The sequence below is a fragment of the Thermobia domestica genome, chromosome 18 (genome assembly GCF_964235325.1).
Source record: "Thermobia domestica chromosome 18, izTheDome1.hap1.1, whole genome shotgun sequence".
NCBI lineage: Eukaryota > Metazoa > Arthropoda > Insecta > Zygentoma > Lepismatidae > Thermobia > Thermobia domestica.
Window position 1 is genome coordinate 17,720,178 of NC_137471.1, and position 27,825 is coordinate 17,748,002.

Genomic DNA, 27,825 nt, shown 5'->3' on the forward strand with positions numbered 1-27,825 from the left:
ATAAATAAATAAATAAATAAATAAGCTGATTTACAATTCCTATCTTGTTTAAATTGGAAAAATAAGCCAGGTGATTTTATTTTATATTTTTGTATATTTTTGTAATTATATTTTTGTCTGGATACAAGTGTCTTGCATTCAGATTGTATATAAGCTGTCAAAATTAGATATTTCTCTCATAATGTGTCTGAGGAAGGCTATATTACATAGCCGAAACTGTAACACAAAAATATATAATGTTAAAATATTTTTTTCATGTATTATCTTAACAATTAAAAAAATAAATAAATATTTTATTTACAGAATAGCTTTTGTGAAAGCTTTGTATCAAATGCAACATTAAATGATTCATCTCACTTTTGTTCAATATTCCGTCAGAAACTTATCTGAGCAGAAAATAAACTTATTCTAGCTAATCTGAGGAAGTAGGAACAGGTTGGTTGCTACATGATTTCCCATGGGTTACTTTTGTTCAAGGTCAACATACCTGTAGATTAGGTTAGGTCCAGAAAGTAAATAACCAGTCTAATGCTTATGTTGTAAACAAAAGTTTGCAACTCTTATATCTTGGTGATATAGATGACTCAAAAGTTCTGCTTCTCTGTACCGACGCTGCCTCCCACATGATTGCTGCCTCTAAACATCTGGAAACCTTTTACCCTAACGTACTTCATGTTACCTGTATGGCAGACGCTTTTCAAAGAATTTCTTGAAACAATCAGATGTGTATTCTCTGAAGTAAATAACCTCATTTCAAACATGAAGAAAACGTGTAAAGCTCCATCCAGAATTGACTTTTTCAGGGAAAGACTTCTCGACATCCCTCTTCATCCGCAACCTCTTTTAACACGCTGGGAAACGTGGATTGAAGCAGCTCTGTACTACGCTGAAAACTTGGACGGTATTGCGCCTGTTGTTGAAGAAATTCCCGGTGAAGGTAGTAGTGAGTGTTTCACAGCGTCGAAGAAACTTGTGAAGAACGCAGTAGTTAAAAAAAAAAAATCTTGTGTACATAAAGACAACGTTTTCAGTTTTGGCTGTAACGATTGCCAAATTGGAGGGTAAGGAAAGAATAACTATTGAGCAAGTGACAGTGGTAACAGAAGCAGGAAGAAAACTACAAAGTGCTACGGGAAAAGTTGGTGAAAAAATGAATTGTCAATGGGAAACTATGATTAAGAAAAACCGAGAATTTGATGTGTTGAATCGCATGGCAAGAGTCTTGACGGGAAACGAGATGCTACCGGAAGAAGTACTCTTATCAAATGCAACCAAATTCAAATATGCACCTGTAACATCGGTTTCAGTTGAGAGATCATTCTCTTCAGCGAAAATGATTTTAACAGACAAGAAGACACAGATTAACTGTAGAAAACTTAAAAAGACTTTGGTCATTTACTGTTCTGTGAACTATGAATAAAATGTTACTATTGTGATATTGTATATGTATTGTTGAAAGACACAAATAAAGATATTTGGGAAACTTACTGTTGAAATTTTAGAGCCTATTTTTAAATTTTAGCGTCTATTTTCATATTTTGAGGGCCTATTTTAGGCGCCTAAAACGTAAGTTTTTCATGACTAAAATTCTGAAATCTACTGATTAGGTGTGTATACGTACGAGAAATCCGATATATGTTACCAATTTCGACAGGAAATGCCTTTTCCAAAATTTAATGTAATACATATATATATATATATATATATATATATATATATATATATATATATATATATATATATACATATATATCCACAAAATCGAATATTTCCTACAGTCTGGCATCACTGCAAAGGCATAAACATGGATCAATCAGCTTTCCAGATAAATATCATGCATCACAATCGTCCAGTGGCGAACAAGAATAATAAATTACTTTTCACACATACACGTACTGTTTTTTTTTTTTTTTTTAACTCACAGGAATCTGAGTTTAACACGAGAAATTGCTTAGCCTTTTTTTTTTTTTTTTTTTTGTAATATTCATTGAAACACCTTGGCTTGTTGCCAAGCGGAATGGAACGCGTAAATTATGTTCTCTTCTAGATCGGCTACGACGTAAAAAAAAGCACTAGAATACAGGATGTCTTAAAAATAACTGTTACAAGATAACGAGAACTGATGGTTTGATATTGGTTCAGGATACCAAGAATAGATTCCACCCCAGCTCCTATCCTTCTGTTAAAACCGGAAATGGTAAAAATATTTTAATCTTTGGTTTTAATATTGACACTCCATAGGAAAAACTGAAAGACATATCGAGAACCATTTAATACGGATCCATTGTTCCTGCAGCATCCCCGACCTTAACACTCTATTGAGTTGAGTTGATTTTGATTTTAACGTCCATTTCAGCAGTGAGGCTATATGAGATGGGTCCTACTGATTAACGTGGAATCCGAACCACGTGAGCTCCTGTTGGAATCAAATCCGGGTCTCTCACACCAAAGGTGCATAAGGTAATTGACACTCTCTTGAAACCACTTCCGATTTCAATATTGATTTTCGATTACTATGGAAGTCTACCTTAGTTTTCAATATGAAATGAAGCTCATTTGTTGGGTATTAATAAATAAAACTTATGAAGATAACTTTAAATAACAGAAAGGGAAAATGTGGGGGAATAAGGATACAGCGTAAAACCCTTTTGAAGAGGTTACATATATCATGTTCTACAGTTTGGAATGAAAATATTCCCTAAACACAGTCAACCGAGGGATGTCAAAGCACCAACATCTCTTTGCCTAACAGCTGCCGTTAAATGTGGGCGCAGGTGTGTGATGGCTGGTGTCTAATCAGCCACGTACGCAATAGAATTGCAGATGAGTATTAAACTGTCCAAGGAAGTAGCCATCCGAACCAATGGTCAAGTATATCAGTGAAGTTACAAAAATACGTTGAAGTGAAGTAGTAGGTTTCCAATTTCACTACCTCAAAGTAGAATAATAAAGCATAATTATCACAACGCAATATGAAACACTTATTATTATTCTTCAAGCGTATCTTCCATGGCGGCTGGTACTATATATTGCGTGCAACCAGATATTTTTTAACACTAAAGAATTTTTTTAAATATGAGTGTTGCAGCAAAAAAATAAACTTTTGCTCTTAAGCGCAATAAATACCTCTAAATATCCATTTAAAATAACTGAAAGAGATAGATAGATTTACAGTTCCATAGCTTCACTCTCTCTAAATATACAGGGCGTTTCAAAAAAATGCCGGTTTGCCCACAGTTATGCCGGTTAAGCTAAAGGAGACGGTGATAATGAGAAATGAGTGAAATGGTGGAATGAAGAGTGGGAGGAAACGGGAGAACCCCGAGAAAACCCACGAGCACGGTGTTTGTCCACCACAAAGTCCACACGGCGCAAGCTGGGATCGAACCAGGGACCCCAAGCACCGGAGGTGAGCGGTCTACCACTGAGCCACCGCCCCCCCACAGGGTGTTTCAAAACAACACCGTCAACGTTGGAGAGGTGATTCCTGACACAAACATGAGACAAAAAGTATAGACCAACCTGGATGCACAAATATTTCCTTTCGGAGTTATAGACTGCCGAAAACATGAAAAAAAAATGAACTTTAAAGGTTCATAGCTCCAAAACAATGGGACCTATCGTAGTCGAGTCAAGAATTCACTGAGGAACTAACATGTGCGCTTTCCAAAAATACATGTTTCAGAATCCTAAGGTACTCACACAACAATTTTTATAGAAGCAGTTTGGCTACGGGTATATAATTTGAAGTACTCACTAACTACCTCTATAAAAATTGTTGCGGAAGTTCCGCAGGATTTTGAAGCATCGATATTTGGATAGGGCACAGACTAGTTCCTAAATAAAGTCTTGACCCGACTACGGTAGATCCCATAGTATTGGAGCTATGGATCTTTAAACTTCATTTTTTCATGTTTTCGGCGGCCTATAACAACGAAATGACGGATTTCTGCACCCAGGTTGGTCTATACCTTTCGTCTTATCTTGGTGTCAGGAGTAAAAAAGTACTAACTGACATGCTGATCAACGCTCAAGCCAATATGCGAGATTTGGATAGCGAATAGGAAATTGGACGTGAAAGTGGGCAACTGGGGGATTGCAATTATTATAATAGATATTCGTATCTCGAAATTCCATAAGGTTAGATATATATATATATATGGGATGAGGTATTTTGAACATTTCATTTCGTGTTTGATTATTTTGAACACACGTTTCAGCGCTTTTTGATATTTCATCTTGAAGGAGAGATAAAAATTGACAATGGTTCAATATAATGTCGACATTGAATTTCCTGCGAAACTTGGACTTCAAACAAATTCTATATGACAGACGGAAAAGCAGGAATACAAAATATATCTGCAGCAAAGCCGTAGCTAGAGATTTCGGAGCCCGGGGCGAAGTAGAATTCGGGGCCACCTACACTCACCCTACCAAGCTTTCCATTTTTCTTTTTCTTTTCTTTTCTTTTCTTTCTTTTTTCTTTTTTACTTTTTACTTATAAGACAAGCAGCTTTTGTTGTTGTGCTACGCTGAATTTTTATGTAGCTGCTTGGACAGACCATTGCTACAGCCAAAAGCGATTCTTTTACAAATAAGAGCTGTTCCCAATACGCTTATTTTGGACTTTTTGTTAAACGTAAAAAAGCTACCTTTGGTTGGTATACAGATCCACTTGGAGAATAGTTATGGAAATTTGCAGTAAACTATTTACAATGTTTCATACTAGCGATAAGAAATGACATTTTATTACATTAGAAACTATGTGCCTTTAAAAAAGTTCGAAATGGGTGACAGCATTTATTTCTAGTAACAATTGTAAAGTTTTGAAATTTTATCTTGTATATGACCACATAAATAGCATTTTAATTTCGATTGTATTGTGGTAAAAATATTTTGTGAAACGTAAGAAGGAACCTTCTTTGTGAATTTCTCAAAGCCTTCATTCTCACCGTCGTGATTAATTTGATCGGGTAGAAAAGTTTGATTATCTAAGCAAACTCATCACTATCAAAACGCCGAATACATATTCCAGAATTTGACCGTTAATGATTTTGAAAAGGTTTCAGCGTAGACTGTAAATCATTACTCGGTACCTTGTATATCATATCATCATTAAGAAACCATATTAACAACTTTTAAGGTAATAAGTAAAAAAAGAAAAACCTGTTGTGGCTGTTATTGAAACGTTTGGATTGCGAGCGAAGCGAGCAAGAAAAAATTTAACAATTCTTTATCTTTGCAAACGGACAAGAATATTGATTTAATAGGGCGCCAATTATGCACGCCGACTGCGTGGGTGCTCAGGGACTCCAGCACCCACATAAATAATCTTGTGTGTGCTGTACATCCACAAGAGTTTTAGTTTGGACCCAGGTTTGAACCCGTTTCTCTTGCGTTTAAGTCAGCCGTTACCAACTGAGCTAGGGCAGCCCCAACTTATCCTTATAGTACCGATATACCGGTAAATTTTATCACAGCATAGCCTTTTATGACAGTGTTCATAAAAATTTTTAACTAAAAATAAATAATCAAATATCGAAACTTCCCTGAAATCATATAGGCTAACATTGATATGCATCCACATAAATTTTGGAAAGTCGACGCCGCTGGCTCCAATATGTTTTCTGGACGACGCGTCGTTTACTCATTTCCAACATTTTTCCTTTTTTCTTGCTCGTTCGGCTCGCTCTTGCTATCAGGGCCCTGGGTAACCGTCCCGCTCGCTTCCTCTACCTGCAACTCTGGTCCGCTGTGTCAGGTGGGATAATTTGCTAGTTCATAATATACAAACTATGTAATATAGAGAACTGATGGATTCATTTTAAGATGTTGTGGGAAATAAATACAGCGAAACTTCTTCGACGCGACCATCCAAAATTTTCAGCTAAAATTGATTGTCTAGAAAGGGTGCTCTTCTTGAAGAGGATTTAATGATTTATCAAGGATTTGGGGAGAAAATCTTAAATAAGGGGCTGTGTATGTGTAACGTTCCTATTTAGATAGGAGCTCGTTACTCGGTACGGGTCTCCCACCTGTGAAAACCCGCCACATTTGAGAAACAATATATATATATTTTTAAATTAAGAATAGTTGCCAGAAATCCTACGGACCACCATATGTTCAGCTTAAATATAAATACCATATAAACTTCATAAAAAATTAGGCCAATCGCAAAACCATAAATAGGTCAAGGATTTATTATTAGTTTCGTTAATTAATAAGTCAATGATTTAGGAACCTCTTCTTTATAACAAAATCAATCGACATTACAAATTTCCTTACAAGTCTTTAAACTTGCTGCTATTAATTGGACACATTAAATCAAATGCAAGTGAAATTAATATTAGTCCCAATAAATCTCAACATAATCGTGTACCACGACAACCTAAAATGATTTGGATAATTGTACCGAATTTTCAAACATATATCGGGTGTTGCAAAATAAGTGTTACAACTCTTGGAAGGTGACTCCTGCCACTGAGGCAAGAAAAAAAGTTCTCTTGAACTTTCGGCTATCGGACATAGTTTCAGATCTACAGGGTGCCGAAAGCGTGGGAAAATGACTTTCGGACGCCAATAGTTCGGAAACTATCCAACATAAAGAGAGCGGGTAAAAAATTCACTGAAGAAATCAGACCTGCTCTATTAAATTTTGCTTGTTTCACAATTCTACCATGCACGCGCAAGGGATTCCCCAAAGGAACGTAGGGAGTCCCGGATAATCTGCCAAGTGAAACTTGGTATAAATTGAGATGAATTGATAGGCTTTCTACCAGGTAACAATAATTCGTTAGTATTAAGTCGATATCTGGAACAAATACAAAATGGCGGACACCTTCATGCCCGTTGTGTGTGGTTGCATAGTCGCCAAAAATGCCCAGAAATGCACTCGTACTCAGTAAACGTGAGTTCAAATCGTCGGAAATGTAAGGATTAGCGTCAAGAACATGAAAGCCATTGCCAATTCATCAATAATATTCCCTCAAACCGATGCAATATGATGTGCACGGTTGCATACCAATAAGGATGCAACAACTGAGGCCAAGTTAAAATTGTACAATTGAACTCACTAAGAAACTGGGTAAACTAAATGAATGTCACTAGTGGGATCGCATGATCAATATTGAAATGTGGCAAATGTGTGTGTTGATATCAACATGTTGCTAATGAACAAATGTCAACATGTCGCACTACTGCTGGAACACCGTCTCACGTGCGAAAACTAGGAAAATAACATTATACATTCTGCTATTACATCTGGTGCACCTTTTGGTAGAACGTAACTAGAACACGATTGTATCAATGTCCCTCTTTGTTCCGGACATTGTCCCACAGTCGACACATATGAAAAGAAATCTCTTAATGCATGGTTCAAATTCTGATAGAGCGTGAAAATAACAAACTTGTATCATGTCCCACGTCTTCTGGAACATATGACGTACTCGAAATATAGGAAAATACCTCCAGAAATTTGTATCTTACACACGTGCACATGCCAAGACAAAGACGAAAATGAACCGATTTGGCACATTTAACACTACAGCTGGAACACCATACATATGGAAAATAAAATGACATGAGAAATAGGAAGAAACGTCTTAAAGCTGTGATTGTTTACAACTGTGCGGTAGGAGTAACAAAATGAAACACGCAAGCATGTCGGGAGGCTGTAGAAGAGCGCTTGCCAAACAAAGTGGGTACTCCTAAAAGAAATGAATATAGAGAAAGTGAGGCCCCTTCGAACCTCAGGGCTAGAGCGCTCGCTTTTGCTCGCGTGGTCGCAGTTTCCAATCCTACTGGTAGCCCACGGCCTCAGATTCAAGACCCGAGTAGTTATTTTCCTATTTTTCGCACGTGGAACGGTGTCCCAGCAGTAGTGGGACATGTTGACATTTGTCCATTAGCTACATGTTGATATCAACACACACATTTGCCACATTTCAATATCGATCATGCGATCCCACTAGTGACATTCATTTAGTTTACCCAGTTTCTTAGTGAGTCCAATTGCACAATTTTAACTTGGCTTCAGTTGTTGCATCCTTATTGGTATGCAACCGTGCACATCATATTGCATCGGTTTGATGGAATATTATTGGTGAATTGGCAATGGCTTTCATGTTCTTGACCTTAATCCTTACATTTCCGACGATTTGAACTCACGTTTACTGAGTATGAGTGCATTTCTGGGCATTTTTCGTTAAGTGTTTCCACACATGTGAATCACCCTCCTTCATCTGTTATGCTCTACCGACACTCCAGAAGTCCTTCTAGAGCATTTGAGTACAAATTCACTACACTTAATACTCAGAACGTCACTGTTGGCCGGAATCCGTACCTGGCGATTATGCAACCACACACAACGGGCATGAAGGTGTCCGCCATTTTGTATTTGTTCCAGATATCGACTTAATACTAACGAATTATTGTTACCTGGTAGAAAGCCTATCAATTCATCTCAATTTATACCAAGTTTCACTTGGCAGATTATCCGGGACTCCCTACGTTCCTTTGGGGAATCCCTTGCGCGTGCATGGTAGAATTGTGAAACATGCAAAATTTAATAGAGCAGGTCTGACTCCTTCAGTAAATTTTTTACCCGCCCTCTTTATGTTGGATAGTTTCCGAACTATTGGCGTCCGAAAGTCATTTTCCCACGCTTTCGGCACCTTGTAGATCTGAAACTATGTTCGATAGCCGAAAGTTCAAGAGAACTTTTTTTCTTGTCTCAGTGGCAGGAGTCACCTTCCAAGAGTTGTAACACTTATTTTGCAACACCCGATATACATATATCGAATATAGGAAGTTATAAGTATGGTTAATACAAAATGTCTATATCCCATTTAATCAAACAGTTAAGTCTCCATTAGAACGTATATGAATTCGATTTAAATTTAAGAAGATTATTAAACAACTCACCAGAATATTAAGTAAATAACAGTCCACACTTTAGAATGTCAAATTGAATTCACTTGTAATATACACACAACTCTTTAATAGAATAATTTACCAATTTGCGATAGATAGAGCTTACTATTACAAGGTTTTACGGAGTACATTACCAGCACACATCTGCTGAGGATAACTCAAGTGCTGGGTGAAGTAACAGCAATCGCCACTAGAGGCGCTATATTCAAAATTTGACAAACGAAACTAGTTTATCGAAGACTCGAAATAGAATGAATTTATATAATAACTTACGACCCCCCCCCTTTTGCTTGGTAACTAACAGAGTGACATGTTACAGCTGCAATAAATTACAAAGATCTCTTGTGCTTTTTGTCGCTTCTCTGCTGTGCTCTTAGTAATGCTTTTCATCGTCATGAAAAGAAAGATTCCAATGGAAAAATGAAATGAAATCTTTCAGGTTACTGTCTCACAATTATGTCCTTTAGACTAAGTCTGTGGCTATTCGAGGATGCGTTTTCGAAGCGTTACCCCCCTGCCCGCAGTGAACGCGACCTAAGTGGCTACTCGGTAATATTACTTTCGCCAGAGTTATAAATCATACTGTGAGCTAGTCTGGGTTTCCAGGTCTCTTTTGCTAGGTCCAGGTCTATAATAACAAAGTTCCAATACTCTGCACAAAGCATCTTCCAAGCAGATGTTTCTTGCTAAAAATCCCCTTGTCTGGCAACACGTCTTTTCCTTTTTTTTTCCCTTCCTTTTAGACATCTTTTGAACAGCAGGCGGTCTATTGTTCCGAAACACACCAAATACGCTCGAGCCGATGTTTTATGTGCTTTTCTATTGCTTTCTCGTTTGCAGCGCAGTGTGATTAGCCATTCACATTTAAATACATGGTTAGCGTATTCCAAGTGTACGGATGAGCAATGAAAACGCTTTGCGAACGCTTCGAATAGCCGCCTACTAAGGGAGACGGATGATTAAAGCAAGTGAATGAAGGTAAAAATAATTGATGAAGTGAGATTGTGGCAAGAAACAGGAGTACCCACACAAAACACTGATGTTCTCCACCACAAACTTACTTGGCCGGGGATCCGAACCAGAGACCCAATGCACCAGAGATAAACACTTTACCACTGAGCCACCGTGTCCCTCAGAAAAACTTCCAATGATAACTAAATTAAAGTTTATTAATACGAGTTATTAAAAATCCGCTATAGAATTATCCATCCATACCTATCATTCATGAAATATAAGACATACTCAAAGTGGGATTCGAACCCGCAATACATAGGTCTTGTGGGTGCCAGCCTGATTACCTTAGCACGCTGAATCATACCAGCTGGCAAATTATTACTATTACTATTACTATTACTATTACTATTACTATTACTATTACTATTACTGTTATGTAACTTCCCATCCACCACATAAAAAAGATATTCTGACTTTAGGGGTCATTTATAACTACGACCTCTAAAGGGGAGTTAACTTGAATAGATAAATAAATAAATACAAAGTACAAGGAACCAAATGAGTAAACCGTAATACGGAGTAAAAGAAAGTGAACATCATGGAGTTTTTGTTTTAAAATTTCAAAATATCAATTACTTCTATTTATTTTATGTTATTTATTTATTTTCGATATTTCGGACCATTCATTAGATTCCTTTATCATTGGCATTATTATTATTATTATTATTATTATTATTATTATTATTATTATTATTATTATTATTATTATTATTATTATTATTATTATTATTATTATTATTATTATTTATTCAAGGTAACTCCTCCGTTAGAGATGCAAGATAGTTATAATTGACCCCTAAAGTCAGAATAAAGCCATTTTCGTGGATGATGAGAGGTTACAATTATTATTATTAATATTATTACGTACAGTTGTAACAATAATTTTGGCAACACTGCTCTTAGTAATATGTATGGAGTGTATGAGGTCGTAGTGGAGAAGCCTGGATACTGTAATCTTTGCATTGACAACAAGAAGCTGGGAGATCAAATAAAAGCAAGATCTTAAGGAAATGAGCATTAACGTTGCTCGGCTTAGGATAGCATCTAATGCTAAGTGTTTTTTGTGATTATGAATCTTCCATTTCCTTAAATCCATAGAGTTTACTGTTAGTTGGTTAATGAGTTGACTACATGTTCATCTATTTACTTTAAATGAGAAATGTGAAACTTTCATTTTGTGCAAATAGCTTGAATGTCTCCATTTTCACTTAATGTACAGCTTTCTATTTCTCCGAGCTTCCCTTGAGGGAGAGAGAGAGAGAGAAAGAAAGAAAGGCTGCGTGCGGTTAGAGGTCCATCGATCGAGAAGCGCAGATAAGCCTCTCTTGGTTGTTGCGTCTCTCAACAATGAGCGTGTGGGAAACATACCTCCATAGCGCCCTCTGTTGGCAGAAAAAAAAAAACAGCTGAAGGAGGAATGACCCACAGCAAAATACCAAAGCCCAGCGGGACATTATTTAGAAAAGTGATGTGCTTATAACGCCAACACGTAACTCAAAATGACAGAAAGATATTCAATTTACAAGGAACAGCAAGAACTCTGGAAATATTAATTGAAACTTATTTAAAATTACATTTTAAGAGTTAATGATAATTTTAAGTTTATTAGATCTACATGTAATTAACCATAATGAATGCTGTCATCTTGCTAATTCCATAATCAACGTTGCCAACCCCAGATCCAATATGTCACTAGGAAGTACTCGAAAAATTTCAGTACATATTAAAGTCTTTAAAATTAACAGAAACACTGAGAAACAAATCAACAGTCATATTAATGTAATTTCTAAGCCTATTAATAAAATTTGCATTATATGTAAATCCATTGCAGCCACTTACTTTCATTTTATTATAAACTAAAAACCAGACACTTTTTTTTGTCAAAAATATACCAGGGGCGGCTTTAGGATTTTAATTTGGGGCTCGCCCACTCCCTCGCTTATGGATACGTATACACAGTTGATTGATTAATGACAGTAGGAAATTACTTTTACAGTATTGGCTGATGCTATTTGTTAAATAATTATGTACCATTAATATAAATAGTGGAAAATATATTTACTCTCTATTGTATCTTTTAGGGTTTATATGTTTTTTTTTTCAAAATTTTTGGGTAGGCCCGTGCCTACCTGGCCTACCCGCTAAAACCGCCACTGAAATATACGGTTTTGTCATTAAATGAGTACCAATATTTTGTTTAAAATATTTAGGTATTGTGTTGGAATGTTTTTGACTGTAGAGGAGATTCTACCCTCTCACCAAAAAATACACTTTTTCTATGATTAAAAATGCACTAGGGTTCCGATAGACCATCTTTTCGATTCCCGCAATCTAACTACTCATGCTTTATGTAATATACGGTACCAGGGGCAGATCCAGGACGGACTTCTGGGGGGGGCGGTCGGTTGTAATACTGCTACTTAGAGCTACATTTAGGAGCTCCAAACACTGGGATGAGTTTTATTTATGTATAAAATAAGAAAGTTTCCTCTTCCGAGAGAGGCGATCGGAAGTTCTGGAGGCTAATAGGAAAGAAAACCCGACTTCAGATTGTTTTAAGGTGACACATTACGAGTTACGGTAAATGTATACTTGTATTACTAATTTATTATTTGTGTTATTCAACTTTGAACCTAAATCTTAACAAGTATCTGTTCTACCTTTTGTATATAATACTTTAAAAAAACTAAAAACTAAACTACTTTGAATAAAAATTCATAATAATTGCAGTTATGCTTATTTGTAACTTAAATTTAACATGATGTTTTGATGATTACACAAATTACAAGTATGAGCATACTTTATGCAGACGCTCTCACAGAGGGTACCCAAGCAAATTTATACGATATGTACGTTAGAAAAACTGATTTTTTAAGTCTTTTGTGAGGAAAAATACTGTGAACTGAGAAACCATAACCTATTTCCATACTGTACAGGGGTATTTTCATGTGAATAGGAGTTTCTTTCGGAATGCGTTGAGAAATTAACACTTATAGTCTGCAAAAGTACTCTCCAGTACAAGTATATTTTAGGCACACACAATAACTCCTCCCCTTTCCCCCACCTGGAAGTGCTTCAGTTTCCACACTGGATACACCCTGTAACGTAAAAATAGTTCAATTGGCTTCAGCGTCTTTCAACTTAGTATAGAAACCACGACTATAAGTATATGTAAACGTGGGCACTTTTATCATATTGGTATAACCAGTGGCTACTTCTCCGGCGAAATTAAAATACCGCTAAGTTTACAGTAATTATGTGATATCTTCAAATAGATAAAAAGATAATCGAAATGTGGAACAAGAGCGCCCTAGACAATATCATTTTACATGAGATACCGTTATCACGACTCAATTATCTGCTTTCGATTTCGAGCCATTTTGAAAATCGGCATTTATTTTCGCGTTTCTAAAAGGCTGAAAACGGAAAGCCACTAGGTGACTTGTGATAACGGTACCTCACGCAAAATAATATTGTCTAGGGCGCTCTTGTTCCACACTTCAATTATCTTTTATCTATTTGAAGATATCACATAATTACTGTAAAATTAGCGGTATTTTAATTTCGCCGGGATGAGGCCTCTTAAGGATTAATAGCAGCCTTATTGTACGTGCAAAGCACCTACTTTCCGTATTAGTCGTACTGTTTACCTTTAATGCATTGTTTACAAAATTAAAACAGAAAGAAAAACGGTAAAAGCGTAGTGAAGGCCAGTAATTTCTTGACGTTTCGAAAGAAAAGAAATGTACGAGGGTGATACTGAAACTAATAAGGAATACTTTTTTATTAACCAAGTTTTGCTATTATTACATTATTATCTTAAGAATTTCCTTTACTTTTCAATCAAGTCTGGATTCCTTTCTTCACAGTTTTCCTCACGTGTCTGGAAGCTTGAAAATAAGAACTATTTACGTGCTCCCATACACTTCTATTTGTACGAATATGTTCTCCATCGTTGAACATGTAACTGGTCCTTCACAAAGAAAGTATACAATAGTCATAAAGTGTAATGTCGAGAGTGTAGGGAGGGTGAAGCCCGTCCGAGATAAATTGGGTGATTTTATTTCCAGAACGTTTATTCCGCAATGCACTACGTAGCCATGGAGTCCGGAGTATTTATGGTTTGACCATGCTTAAGAAATTTGACAAAAAAATGCACTCATCTGTAACCTATAGGCTTTTTTCCCTTTCTTTTGCCGGCAACGTGAAATCATGCACTTCTATGTTGCACCTTATTTCACAATCCATTAATACAATGAAGCTGCTCTTGATTTTATTTATACACATATCCTAATAAATTCTTAAATTAGAAGAAAAGAGCTGAGCAAAAGAAAAACAAGAATTTATTCGTAGAATGGTGCGCGTCCTAGACCATCCAGATGGAAGTGAATAATTCTAATTGTATCACGGTTTCTTTTTATGTTTATCTTGATAAACTCTGGCAGACATTATAGAGGATCACGCATTAGAAGTTCCAATTTCGTCCAGTAGATGTCAGCTATTGAAAGATGTTTGCTGTCATCTAACGGTGAGATCTCTCACTTCTACTGCGTTTCTTTCAATAGTAGAAAATGGGATATGGACTAGGGCGCCGATTTCTTTGTAAATTTGGGAGTGACCATTCAGATACGGAAGGTATATACACTCTATATGAGGATTTTAAGAAAATAAATGAAATCGTTGAGTTTTACGTTCCACGGTTATGCTAAAGGAGACGGTGATGATGAATAATGAATGAAATGGTGGAATGAAAAAAGTGGGAGGAAACGGGAGAACCCCGAGAAATCATAATGATTGGTATGGCAATTTCAACATAGTCCCAGGTGTGGTCCAGAGAAGGGCTGAGATACTGCGGGATGGAAGGCAACGGGAAACCACCATTCTATTTTCCCTAGTTTGCTGACAGCAGGAAGAAGCATATGTATAATGGTACTTCATAGGTGAAATTATAGTTCCGGAGGTAAAATATCTCCCCAGCTGGACCTTTGGAATGGAAAGGTCTTGGGAAGGTCTGTTGAACGAGAGAGTAATAACATGGGGAAGATAGATAGAGAGAGGAAGATAAGAAAGAGCAAAAGGTTTAGGGTAGTGACATGGAATGTATATACCATGTTACAGAGAGGTAAATTAGAAAACCGTAAGGAATAAATGAAACAAAATAATCTAGACTTGGTACGACTTTGTGAAGCTAGATGGGATGGTAGTGGAGAGTTCAGAAGTGAAGGATATAGAATGTTTTACTGAGGTAATGAAAAGACCGGTCGTAATGGTGTGGGAATAATTCTTGATAATCGCTTAAAAGAGAAGGTGCTGAAAGTAGAGTTTGTTGACGGAAGTTACGATATTAAGACTTAAAGAGAAAAATAAGAAAGTAGTAGCGATACAAACATAAGCACCGACCACTTCGCATACAACTGAAGAAGCAGAGGAAAACTATGAGAAAATAGAAGAAATTATAGACAGGGATAAACCGGGTGCATGCATAATTCTAATGGAAAATTTCTATGCAGTTGTGGGAGAGAAAAAGGGAGGAAGTATCGTAGACAAATATGGTTTAGGCGAAAGAAATGAAAGGGGAGAGAAACTGGTCAATTTCTGAAGACAAAATTTACTAGTAACTGAGAACACCTCGTTCAATCAGCACAAGAGAAGAAGATATACATGGAAATACTTAATAGATGGCCGAAGATATCAGATAGACTATGTTATGACTTAGAATAGATATCGGAATACCTTGAAGAACGCGAAGACCTTCCCGGGGCTGCCATTTTCTCTTACTATAACCTTGTGCTCGCCGAAGTGGATATTCAACTGTGAAAACGCAGCCAACAGGAAAGTTGGTAACAAGAAGTTGAACACTGAAAAGTTGAAAAACAAGGTTGAAATCTTTTTCGTAGAAAATCTCAAAGTAAACTAGTGAAATGAGGACAGGATAGTTGTACTGAGTAACAACAAATGGGAGAATATTAAGCTTTGCATACAGCAATCTGCAGAAGAAGTACTAGACTACCTTCGAATATAAAACGGAAAAGAAATTATGGATTACAGAAGTTGCAGAAAATGAGAGAAAGGAAGGTGTGGAAACAGGTTGATACAGAAGAGGGAGAAAATGTAGAAAAAGTTACGAAGGGAAACAGACAGAGCAAGGGAACAGTTTTATAAAAGAGAAAGTGAGGACACAGAGGAATTAAAAACAGTTGTAAAATATGAGGAAATGTACAAGCAAGTGAAATCTATTGAACTGCGGAGGAAACAAGAGGGTATTACGATGGCAGTAGAAAATAAGAATGGGTGGTCAGCGAAAAGAGTGAAGTCTTTTGAAGTTGGAAGGAATATGTTGAGGACTTGTATGAGTGTAGGGATAGACCATGTGACCTAGATGCTGAAGTACAAGATGGATTAATAGAGAGCAATAAAGGGTTTAGTATTCTTCGAGAAGAGTCTGAACAAGCCATATCTAAGGTTATTAATGGAAAGGCAATCGGGATAGATAATGTACCAATCGAATGCATTAACGACATAGAATACAAGAATAAGAAACAATTCTTCTGGCTCTGCAATGAAATATATGGAAGAGAAGAGTAGGCAAAAGATTTCCTGAAGACGATCATGATACCGACGACTAAGAAATCGAACAATGTGAGGATTATAGAACTATAGTTCTATGCAGCAAAAATTATACTTCGAACACTGAATAAAAGGTAATGTGAAAGAACAAATGAAAAAAGTTGAGACATTGAAAAAAAGAAAAACAAATAAAAAAAGAAGAAGAGAAACTGGTTGGTATTGGCTGAGAAGGAAGTGTATCATGAAGGACGTGTTAGAAGGTATGGTGGCAGGAAAGAGAGGGAGAGGACGAAGAAGACTAGAATTAATGGATGATATCAAAACAGAGAAATCGTAAATGAAGAAGAAGAGATTAGCTGAAGACCGCGAAACATGGAAGCTTCTCAGTTGCGGCAAGAGACCTGCCAATAATGTCAGAATGCCTATGATGATGATGATGATGATGATGATAAAATTAAAATATTCATTATTGTTGTTTGATTTCTCCTAACAGTAGCATCCATACTACTTGCAAATATTTTAATGTTTGATAATATTAATTTGTACTTCTGTTCCTAAATGTATCACGTGTTTTGTATAAAATAAAAATAATTATTTTAAGAATTAAGTCAATTTTTTCTGTTTTTTTCCCCAGAGAAAGTATGAAGTGGAGAGATACGTGGAGAAGAAGGAGAGCCTTACAAGGCGTCAATATGGAGTCCTCGACCTCTTCCGAACACCAAATCTCTGCAGGAAAACTTCAATCATTACCTTCATATGGTAAGCGATTCTATTCACATACGGGTAATATTATTAAATATATAAGGATATCAGTGACGTCCTAGGAAAGGGAGATTCATCATTTCATCAAAACGCACAAAATATTATATATTCATTTAGGGATTTAGGATTTAGATTTCTGGGCTTTCGGCATCTAAGACTATTTAACCCGTCACGATTTGAGGGATGACGTCCCTCGGCGAGCACACTATCCGGGGAAAGGGAAGGAAGGAAGGAAGCGACCTGGGACCTATAAGTTAGGTACCACCTCGGCATTTGCCTGGCGTGAATGAGGAAAACCCAGGAAAACCTCATTAAAGGTGGCTGGCCTGAAAAAGCGTTTTTACACTTTTTCGACCGAGCGACTCCACCGGGAATCGAACCCGGGACCGCTCGCACCGAAGGCTGTATAATCATTAAGTTTTACAATTGAAACTTCCAAGAAATTAACTTACTTAAATAAAAGTTTATATTGGGTAAACCTCGCATTCTAATTTTCATTAATGCAATCGATTTCATATCTATTTTAATTAATATAATTAATTTTATATCTAGTTTTTATTAACACAATAACCCCCGAACTTACGTAAGTAATGCATTTAGCTAAGTCGATGTCCTTAATGGAACACAAATTTGATGACAGCTCTGATCTTGATATCCGTGAAATTCGCTAGTTGGGCATTCATGATCACTTCAGGAATCTGGAAAAACACAATACGAATTTCGTTATTAATATGAAAATTTGTATTTGTACGTACAGAGGCATGTTCTTTAAAATTGTACAATTTCATCATTATACCACAACACTTTCCGAGTTTGGCTACGAAGTTTTCGGCGGACCCTCATTTCTGTAACAGCGATTATAAGAGAGAAGAAATGTTCAGCATCTAAAACGGATAAATTTAATTTAAAGAAATTAGAGAAGAATCAGGTGAAAGAGGAATACCATATTAAAGTGCCGATTAAATTCTCGGTTTTAGAAAATTCGAAATGCACTAATGTTGAGGATACTTCCTTAAAATTAGAGATAACATTAAAATTCCAGCAAAGAAGATTTGGGGCACGCGGAAACACATAGGAACAAGTCATAGTTCTACGAAGAATGCAGAATGCACTAAGCTAATATAGAAATAATGCACAACCAAAGCACAATTATCGACATTTTAATAAAAATGTAGTACTTTGCCCAGGGGCTGTGTCGTTTGTATTTTAAATTATTAAAGCAGAGCTAACACGAACCAGATAGATATTGCATTAAACTAGCAGAAACGAGAAAACAGACAAAACTGCGTTGGCTACAAAATCAGAACGACGTAATCACACAAATTTTCGCTGACATCAGGAGGAAACTTCCAAAACCTTTAGAACAAACAAAGAAACGCGATTCCTTGAAAGCTGAAATTATTGAATTTAAAAATAATCGTAGAAACGAAAACATTCGGAACGTGTATAAGCGAATCAACCAATTTAACAAAGGCTATTAACTTCGTACTTACATGTTAAAGAAAATCGACGGAACAATTCTCACTGATAGGGATAGTATTTTGAATAGGTGGAAAGATTTCTTTAACTCTTTGCTTAACATGTAGCCAAAGAATAATGTTCATGGAGAAAGTGAAATACATACAGCAGAACCATTTATTCCAGAGCCTAACCGAAGAGAAATAGAAATTGCTATAAAGCAATTAAAGAAACGCAAATCTCGGGGGGAAGATGAAATTCCGGCTGAGTTAATTTTACCTGGAGGGGAAATACAAAGTGGCCCAAAAGTAGGTATACACTGATCGGCCTTGACATTTGATATCATTTACTTACTGTTACCCATACAGGTATTGACTTAGTCTCTTTCATATCTATTCTTAATTTATTTTCACTTATACCTTAAGCTCAGAACAAGCCAAATCAAGTAAATTCATTATCTTAATCAATTAATATGTCATACTTGATCGATACAGGTCTGTATACCTACTTTTGAGCCACCCTGTATTGTGGAACGAGATAAACTCATTCTCTTAATCTGGAACAAGGAGGAGTTGGGAGAAGAGTGGAAATTATGAATCATTATTCCAATTCACAAGAAAAGTGACAAAACTGATTGTAATAATTATCTCACTTTTGTCAACATCCTATAAAATCCTTTCAAATATTCAGTTAGCAACATTGACCCCAGACTCAGATGAAATTATTGGAGTTTATTTGTGCGGACTTAAGCGAAATCGACTAAGTATTATTCACTAAAAAATTTTACATTCGTCAAATAGTCGAAAAGAAATTGGAATACAATACCCCGGTACATCAATTATTCATTGATATTAGAAAGTCTTCTACAGCTCACGTAGGTGGAAAGAACTGTACAATATCGTTATTGAGTTTGGTGAAGCGAAGAAGCTAGTTAGATCAAATAATGTTTGTTTAAATGAATCCCCAAGTAAAGTCCAAACAGGAGAATACTTGTCTGCGAGATTTCACATGGAGAGTGGACGGAATTGTTCTCGAGTACGCTATAAGGAAAATCAAACATAGCAACCAGGAGGACCTAGAGCTTAATAGTACTCACCAGGTTACGGTGTATGATGTAAGTCTGATATAGAAGGACAGGTTACTTGAGAAGAACAGGGAGAAATGAGGAAGTCTTATTAAACGGTCGTAGGGACATGGGTTTAGAAGTAAATACAGAAAAAAGAACTAAATACATGGTAATTCGCCTTGGTCGTAATACTGCAAACTATGGATACACTTTTGACGAACTGAATATATTTTTAAATATCTAGAATCAATATTAGCAGACCATGCCTTGGACCTCACATAAAATGAAAAGAAATTGCTACTTTTACGTCCCATTTTTATGCACCGAGGCTAAGGGAAACGATGATGATGGTAATGAATGAAACGGTGTTTTTACAACATAAAAGCCCACTTGTCACAATCTGTAATCAAACCAGGGCCTCTACACCCCAGAGGTGAGCGCTTTACCACTGATCCACCTGATCAACATTTCACTTAGCCTGTGTGATGAACGCAATGTTAACCCTCTTCAAACCAGTTAATTTTGATTTTTTAACGACATATTCCAGTGGGATTGCATGTTCGCATACAGCAACGCATTAACTGTATGTTGGGTGCGCTCAGCCCCATATTTAGGTAAGTGCTATTCTGTGCTCGAGCATTGGGCGGCAGAATTTGGGGGGCGGCAAAATTATGGATTTTTTAAAGATTCAAAACAAAGCAATATTTTAAACTAGCAACTCGCAGAATCCCGCGCAAGCGCGAGAAAATATGTTAATGTGTTTAATTCGCTCTAATTACAGTAATTACTAATTAGCTAGCCTATCTGATGATTTTTAAAAAGTCATCTCTCCCACCCCACGGAGTAATGATGAACTTCAACATCATAAAAACTGATACCGTTAAAATCAACGAACTCGAAAACTATGAATTCAACACTAATATCTGTCGTTTTCGATTACTTTTAAAACCACGTCCCTTTCCTGGGGAGTGGAGTATGACCTTGAAATTGAATAGGATTGAAACTGTCACTATTCATCTCAGTGAGCCCAAAAACTATGAATTCAACTCTAATATTTGATCGTTTTCAGGAGAGGGGAATTATTTAGAGCATAAGAGAGCACAATATATAAATACAGGTCTGGGTGTGCTATTAGGCATTGAGAGTGAAATGATCACAGTAACGTGCATAACAATAATCATATTACGTCTTATATAACGTATGATTTTACGTATCTCCTCTATCAGGTTCACCAACACAAGCGTGTACGTAGGACTTTCGTATTACGCTCCTGCTCTGGGAGGAGATGAATTCCTCAACTTCTTCCTGGCTGGTGCTGTCGAGCTGCCCACCTACCTCTTCCTGTGGCCTGCGCTGGATTGGTTGGGCCGACGATGGACCCTCTGCTTCAGCATGCTCATCGGTGGGGGCGCCTGTCTCGCAACCTTCCTTGCACAGCACGGTAAGTGTCCTCCAAACAGTTTCACGTTTAGGTAGGTTTAGTTTTACAGCTGTAGATTCTTTTTGCTCTCAGATTCTTTTTGTTTTTGCTGGAGATGGGGATTAAAACAGCTGACTTATTTTGGGATGATCCTGTTTGAACACAAATCCGAGTTTTTTGTTGTTTTTTTTCGGGACCGTAAATCTTCAAATTAAAGGATTAAGGACACTACACAGTATACTGTGCGAGTTGTCTACAAGGAGTAGTTTACTTTCAGGGGGAGCTCCTTCGTGGCTAAGCGGTTAGCGTACGCGCCTTTGGCGTGGGAGACCCGGGTTCGATTCCCGGCGGGAGCTCATGTGGTTCGGATTCCACGTTAATCAGTAGGTCCACGTCTCATATAGCCTCGCTGCTGAAAGGGACGCTAAACTAAAATCAACTCAACTACTTTCAGGGGGTGAATTTTCGTTGGAGGAGTTCCCTGAAAACGTCGTATAATTTTGTTCGTAGTTCAGAAATAATGTTTCTCTAATTACTGTAGCATAATGTGAATTAGTTTTTAAAAATGGAGCGAAAAACTGTAATGATGTGGTCCGTGCCTTTTATTTTTTTAATGAACGGACGAAGGAATAATTGCGGGACGTTAAACTGAATTGAAGACTCGCTGTAGCCACCTTCAAATTGTTTCACTTATTTTATTTTTTAAAAAAATACGTTTATGCCTTAGATTTTCATATATAGTTTCACTTCGTTATATGCTAGGTTGTATTTCTAAGCAATAGTATTTTCTAATTTTTTGAAGCTTGGGAACAATTTACCATCTTTTGTCTCTACTGTTACAGTAACTATTGTGTTTGGCACTTACATAGTTTTCTACAACGTGTCTTCAATTATTTCATTTCATTTCATTTCACGAACAAACTTCATGTAGATTGAAAGCATCCTATATGCAACCAACAATACCGTTATGTAATGTGGGTTGCAGATCCAACGACCTCATGACTCGAGGAAAATAATTTTCCTACGAAAGAAGGTGTTCCTAATGGGGCGTTTACACTTAGTCGATTTGCGTTCGATTCAGTTGAATTGACGTCACTTTCAACTTAATCGACCGTGTAAACAGGACTTCAACTTAATCGCTTGTTGATCGAAAGCGACTAATCGACTAGCAAATGAATTGAAAGACGTTGTATTTTCTGTGGTTGATTCTATTTTTTTCTGCTATAACACTGCAAATTGTACCAATTACTTTTTGCTTGGACATCTTTAAAATTGCCAGTCGATTTCGAATCGACCAGAGAGAGCGAGTCGACAAGCAGCATAAAATTTCGGTTAAAAAAATTGAACACATCCATCGATCTCATTCGGTCTAGTTGCTTCGATTTAGTCGCAAATGCAGCGAGTCGATTTAGCCGTGCGACTAAATCGACCAAGTGTAAACGCCCCATAATACTGCGACGATTTTTTTACGGCACGCACACACACAATACCATCGAGATCCACGTTGAGATTATCATTCATTCCGATTTTGAGGAGAAAATATCCCGATTCTCGACATGTTTTTTTCGAGACTTTAAAAATGTTCCTACTTACATATTTATTGATGAAATTCATGATTAGGATTACTATAATTATTACTAGCTGAAATTCCAGTTCTTCGCACGGGAAGAATACGTTTATGAAAATATTTGAATCTTTTCCTCCCCTAGAACATTTACTTCAATTTAAGTGTAATGACAACCCACACAGCAATGAAATATTTTCAAAACGTTTCTAAAACGTGCCATCATTTTCCTTCAGAAAATGTATCCTACTTCCCTTAAGGAAATATATTCCATATGTTGTTGAAAACATTTTCCACATAATACTGAAAATATTCTCTAAATACACTCAGAAACGTTGTAGAAATATTTTATACGCCGTTAGAAAAGTTTTCCTAAAAATGTTTCCTGTACGATTTCCAAACATTACTGAAAAAGTATTTGAAACGTTTTATACAATGTTAACGGAATGGTTTTTAAAATGTTTCTCATGGAATATTTTAAAATTATTTACCAATAACGCAGACAATATTTTCCTACATATGCCAAAATATTTTCTTTACATGACAAAATATATTTAGTGAATATTTTTTGTACATCACAGAAAATATTTAAAGAATAGTTTCTGTGCATGACAAAATATTTAGGGAATATTTTCTGTACATGACAAAATATTTACAGAATATTTTCTGTACATGATAGAACCCAAAGCCCATAGGCCAATTCGGTTACTACTGCAGATACGAAAACAAGGTAAGATACAGAAGGAAATTTTTAAAATGCAGCAAGTTTTGTTTTTATATTAGTATACCGCCCAATAGTAACGAAAAGTACAACGCTGCCACTGTTGGACAACACCGAATGAAAGAAAGTGTGGTTTGAAATTATTTGGACCAAAGGGAACGGAAAGACACAATGAAAAATATACTGCAAGACCCAATTTCGCGTCCTTCGTATCTGCTCCCCCCCCCCCCCAACACCGTGGTTGCTACGCCTCTGGCGTGGATGTTGCATTTGCATGTTTATCCTTCACTGTGTCTCCTTTCAATTCTTCTCGGCGTAGCTAAATTCAAACCACACATTCTTTCATTCGTGTAGCCCGACATGATGTATGGTAACGCATTTTCTTTATTGAGCGGTACACTAGTACAAAAACAAAAGTGTTGCTGGAATTTAAAAGAGTCCTTACATATCTTACCGTGTTTCCATACCTGCAATAGTAACCGAGTTGGCCTATGGACTCCGGACTTCTGCGTCACTCTGCATATACGGTATAACGGCTTCTTGCTGGGAACAAATAGTGGGTTGAAAACAAGGCGGCCAGGCTGTGACATAGCAGCTGGAAGAAAACATAAGATTCTTCTGTACAATTTTACCTGCTTAGACGTCTTTGCCTCACTCTGTCTTCATGACGAGGAACCATTGCGGCCCACAGACTCAGACCAAAAAAATAAATAAATAGATAAATAACTAAAAACGAACTATAAAAATAAAATACTACTACTACTACTAATAATAATAATAATAATAATAATAATAATTATAATAATAATAAACAGTGTAAATTATAACTACATAATGTTAACTTGCTCTCATAATTTTAAGCATTTTTTTTTAAACTCAAAATCTTATTTACACACAAAATGTTTCTGGGTGTTTCACTGGTACTACTGGTATGTGGACACGCCGTGCATATATGACGGCGTGGCCACATACCAGTAGTAGCAGTGGAACACCCAGAAGCATTCTGTGTGTAAATAAGATTTTGAGTTAATAATAATAATAATAATAATAATAATAATAATAATAATGATAATAATAATAATAAAAGCAGCTTAAAATTATGAGAGCAAGCTAACATTATGTAGTTATAATTTACACTGTACACTATAATAAATATACATCTATATAAGTTTATATCGGTTAGTAGTTAAATAAAAATATAAAGGTACACTATTCTGGCATTATTTATTTAAATACTCTTCAGCAGCATCTTTATGCTGCTCGTATTATTTGTTTCTATACATTAAGAACAATCTTCTCAAATATCAGAAATTCACATTTTAACTTGTAAACACTTGTTGTAGAAAATTATGTCATTGACACTAATTAAAAAAAAAATCAACAACAACATTCATGTATGTTGCTGAAAATATGTTCTACAAATCTACGGCGCATGGGGAATAGATCTTTTCACGAAATGTCAGTTTTTGCAACTTTCAAGAAATATCACATTGTTGAATAACCAGAAAACGTATTTGCTTCTTTATAATGTCACTTTTGATTACCACAACTAACTATAAATTCGACGCTGCGAATTGTCAGTTAAAGTTCTGTGGAACTGCAGCTGAATTCTTAACTGATCTTCTTGTTCGTCTGTGTATGACATGTTGAAGCCAAATCCCAATAATCTACGCGATCTCATCATTAGTTACGTTTCTCTTGTGTTACACAGTTTCTGAAAATAAAAATAATGGGCAGCGTTTAATAACATAATAACAGCAGGGAATGATTAAAGATAAATTTTTACATCTTAAACATACAAAAATATTTAAAATGTTTGTGTAGGACCTACAGCAGCTTGTGAAGACAATATTGTATCACAAAAGTAAGAAAATGTAAATGGCAAGGAAGACAACAGCTACAGCTGAAAGTGACATACCTTAGACTGTAGCTTAATTACGGACGTTGTAACATGTTGAAGCGGTCACACATTTATTTTTAAAAAGTATAGCATCTTATAAATATTAAACCTAATATTAAAATAATAATAATAATAATAATAATAAATAATTTGAAAACATGTGGCAGCATTTGAGTTGATGAAGAACTAGCGTCTCATTCCGAATGCTCTGATCTCAAATCTGGACCCGATCATCCTTTTTCCCTCAGTCGTACCAGGTGAATGCCGAGGTGGTTACTAAGGCCTTGATGAGCGCTACCTTGCTTGATTTCTTTCCCCACGGAGCAGGCCATACATATTATTTTGCCTTATACAAATGAATAATTTTGATAACGTTGCATTGCAAAGAATACAAAAAATCGCAAATATAGAAATGAATCATGAAATGCTCAAGAAAACTACCAACATGACAGAACAATTCAGTAAAAGGATGAAATGAAAGGTAAGGGGAAAAAACAAGGAATGTCCATGTGTGTGCTTTATTGGGTACTTTGTCCTATGTGATGGTGACTTTTGGTACTATTTGCCTGTAAATATATATGCATCCGTAGATGTAAAAATATCTATGTAAAAACATGCAAAAGATTTGATTAAGCCTATGCCTTTTTACGAGGTTTTCAATATTAAAACACCGTTTTCTCAAAAATACAATTTTGTGACATTCCTTCTATTTTCCCCTTATCCTTCAAATATAATCTATACATGTTCAACTCTCTCTTCCATGGACACTGAAATGGAACGTGTCACTTGAAGATGGGAAAATTGCGCATTTTGCTAAAATAAGGATTTTCAAAGTGTTTTAAATGTTATAACAGCGCTTGTAGTTCATGCTTTTGGGAAATAAAGTTTACAGGAAGATGATTCTGAGAAGTATTCATGGCACAATAGTATGTATTTAAAGCGAAGAAAAAATAAAAAGGGCGCCAGAAAGTTTTTTTTTTTTTTTTTTTTTACAAGAATTTAAACATAGTGTATCCCTCTTCAAATGACAACTTCTATGATTCTTTCCACTCTGAATCTAAGGTACGGCTTTTTTTAATGCATTCAGTGCATTCAGAACTTTATAAAGGTCTTACGTTGAAAAAAATGGAATCTTTAAGTTTAACGTCCCACGATTATGCGGTTAGGCTAAAGGAGATGGTGATAATGAGAAATGAGTGAAATGGTGGAATAAAGAAAGTGGGAGGAAACGGGAGAACCCCGAGAAAACCCACGAGCACGGTATTTGCCACCACAAAGTCCACACGGCGTGAGCTGGGATCGAACCAGGGACCCAAGCACTGGAGGTGAACGCTCTACCACTGAGCCACCGCGCCCCCGGGTCTTACGTTGAATGTTGTATATCTTAGCGCGAAAGCAACTAATTCGCCCAAGGAAAGTCCAAAATCTAATAAGAACCACTTCCAATCACTTGATCACCTTAATTGCACCAATAATATACCAACGAAAAGCTCAAAAACCCAGGTGGGTTTTTCCGGGCTGGGCCCAATTGGGCAAACCCTGAACACAATACAATACACACATATATATATATATATATATATATCTATATATCTATATCTATATATATATATATATATATATATATATATATATATATATATACACGCAAATCGCAAAAGAATAATTGTAATCTTTCGGCAAATCTAGTCTGATGGCCCCCTTTAATTTTATATATGCCAGGTGAAATATTTACATGTCGCCTGCCGCAAACCATTTAAGAGAAAATAAGAAAATTAGCGAAAGAATTATAATTTTTCAACAATTATTTCGAGCGGCACGCCAATAGTAAACCTGCAGGCAGAATTAGGTAATACTCAAGCAGACTGTTTTACCAAATTTTGACGCATTTCTTGCATCTTCCGGTTTCTTTTTGCAGAACATGCACTAAACGAAAAGAAATCCTTGAGTTTAATATCCCACGGTCATGCCGGTTAGGCTAAAGGAGACGGTGATAATGAGAAATGAAGAAAGTGGGAGGAAACGGGAGAACCCCGAGAAATCCCACGAGAAAGTCCACACGGCACGAGCTGGGATCGAACCAGGGACCCCAAGCACCGGAGGTGAACGCTCTATCACTGAGCAACCGCGCCCCCCTATGTACTAAATGAGGAGCTCTAAAAGAAAAAGCGAAACAACTTCTGTTGGGTGGCCAGTAAAAAAGCACGCATGCCATCTGAGTCAGGGCAGAAGCACAGCAGGGGGGGCCGAGCGACAGCGTAGCGAGCAGGCACGTCAGCGACAAGGCAGGCGCATAAACGAGGATGGTGCAAAAACATTTACAATATTTGTAATTATTCTTATCTTCAAAAACAATTTCGATCCTAAAAAAAAAATACCTTTCACAGCTAATACACGAGTGTTACACCGCCTTTCTTTCTTA

The 27,825-nt window shown here is 36.5% G+C and overlaps 1 protein-coding gene across 1 annotated transcript in view; it reads left to right on the top strand.

Annotated features, from left to right (window-relative positions):
• The window catches only part of LOC145675955 (beta-alanine transporter-like), a 385,199-nt gene that overhangs the window by 306,652 nt on the left and 50,722 nt on the right, over window positions 1-27,825 (top strand). The window contains exons 7-8 of the mRNA XM_081746772.1: window positions 17,147-17,271; window positions 21,025-21,239. Coding sequence (XP_081602898.1) covers window positions 17,147-17,271; window positions 21,025-21,239 — 340 coding nt within the window. The remainder of the gene's footprint in view (window positions 1-17,146; window positions 17,272-21,024; window positions 21,240-27,825) is intronic.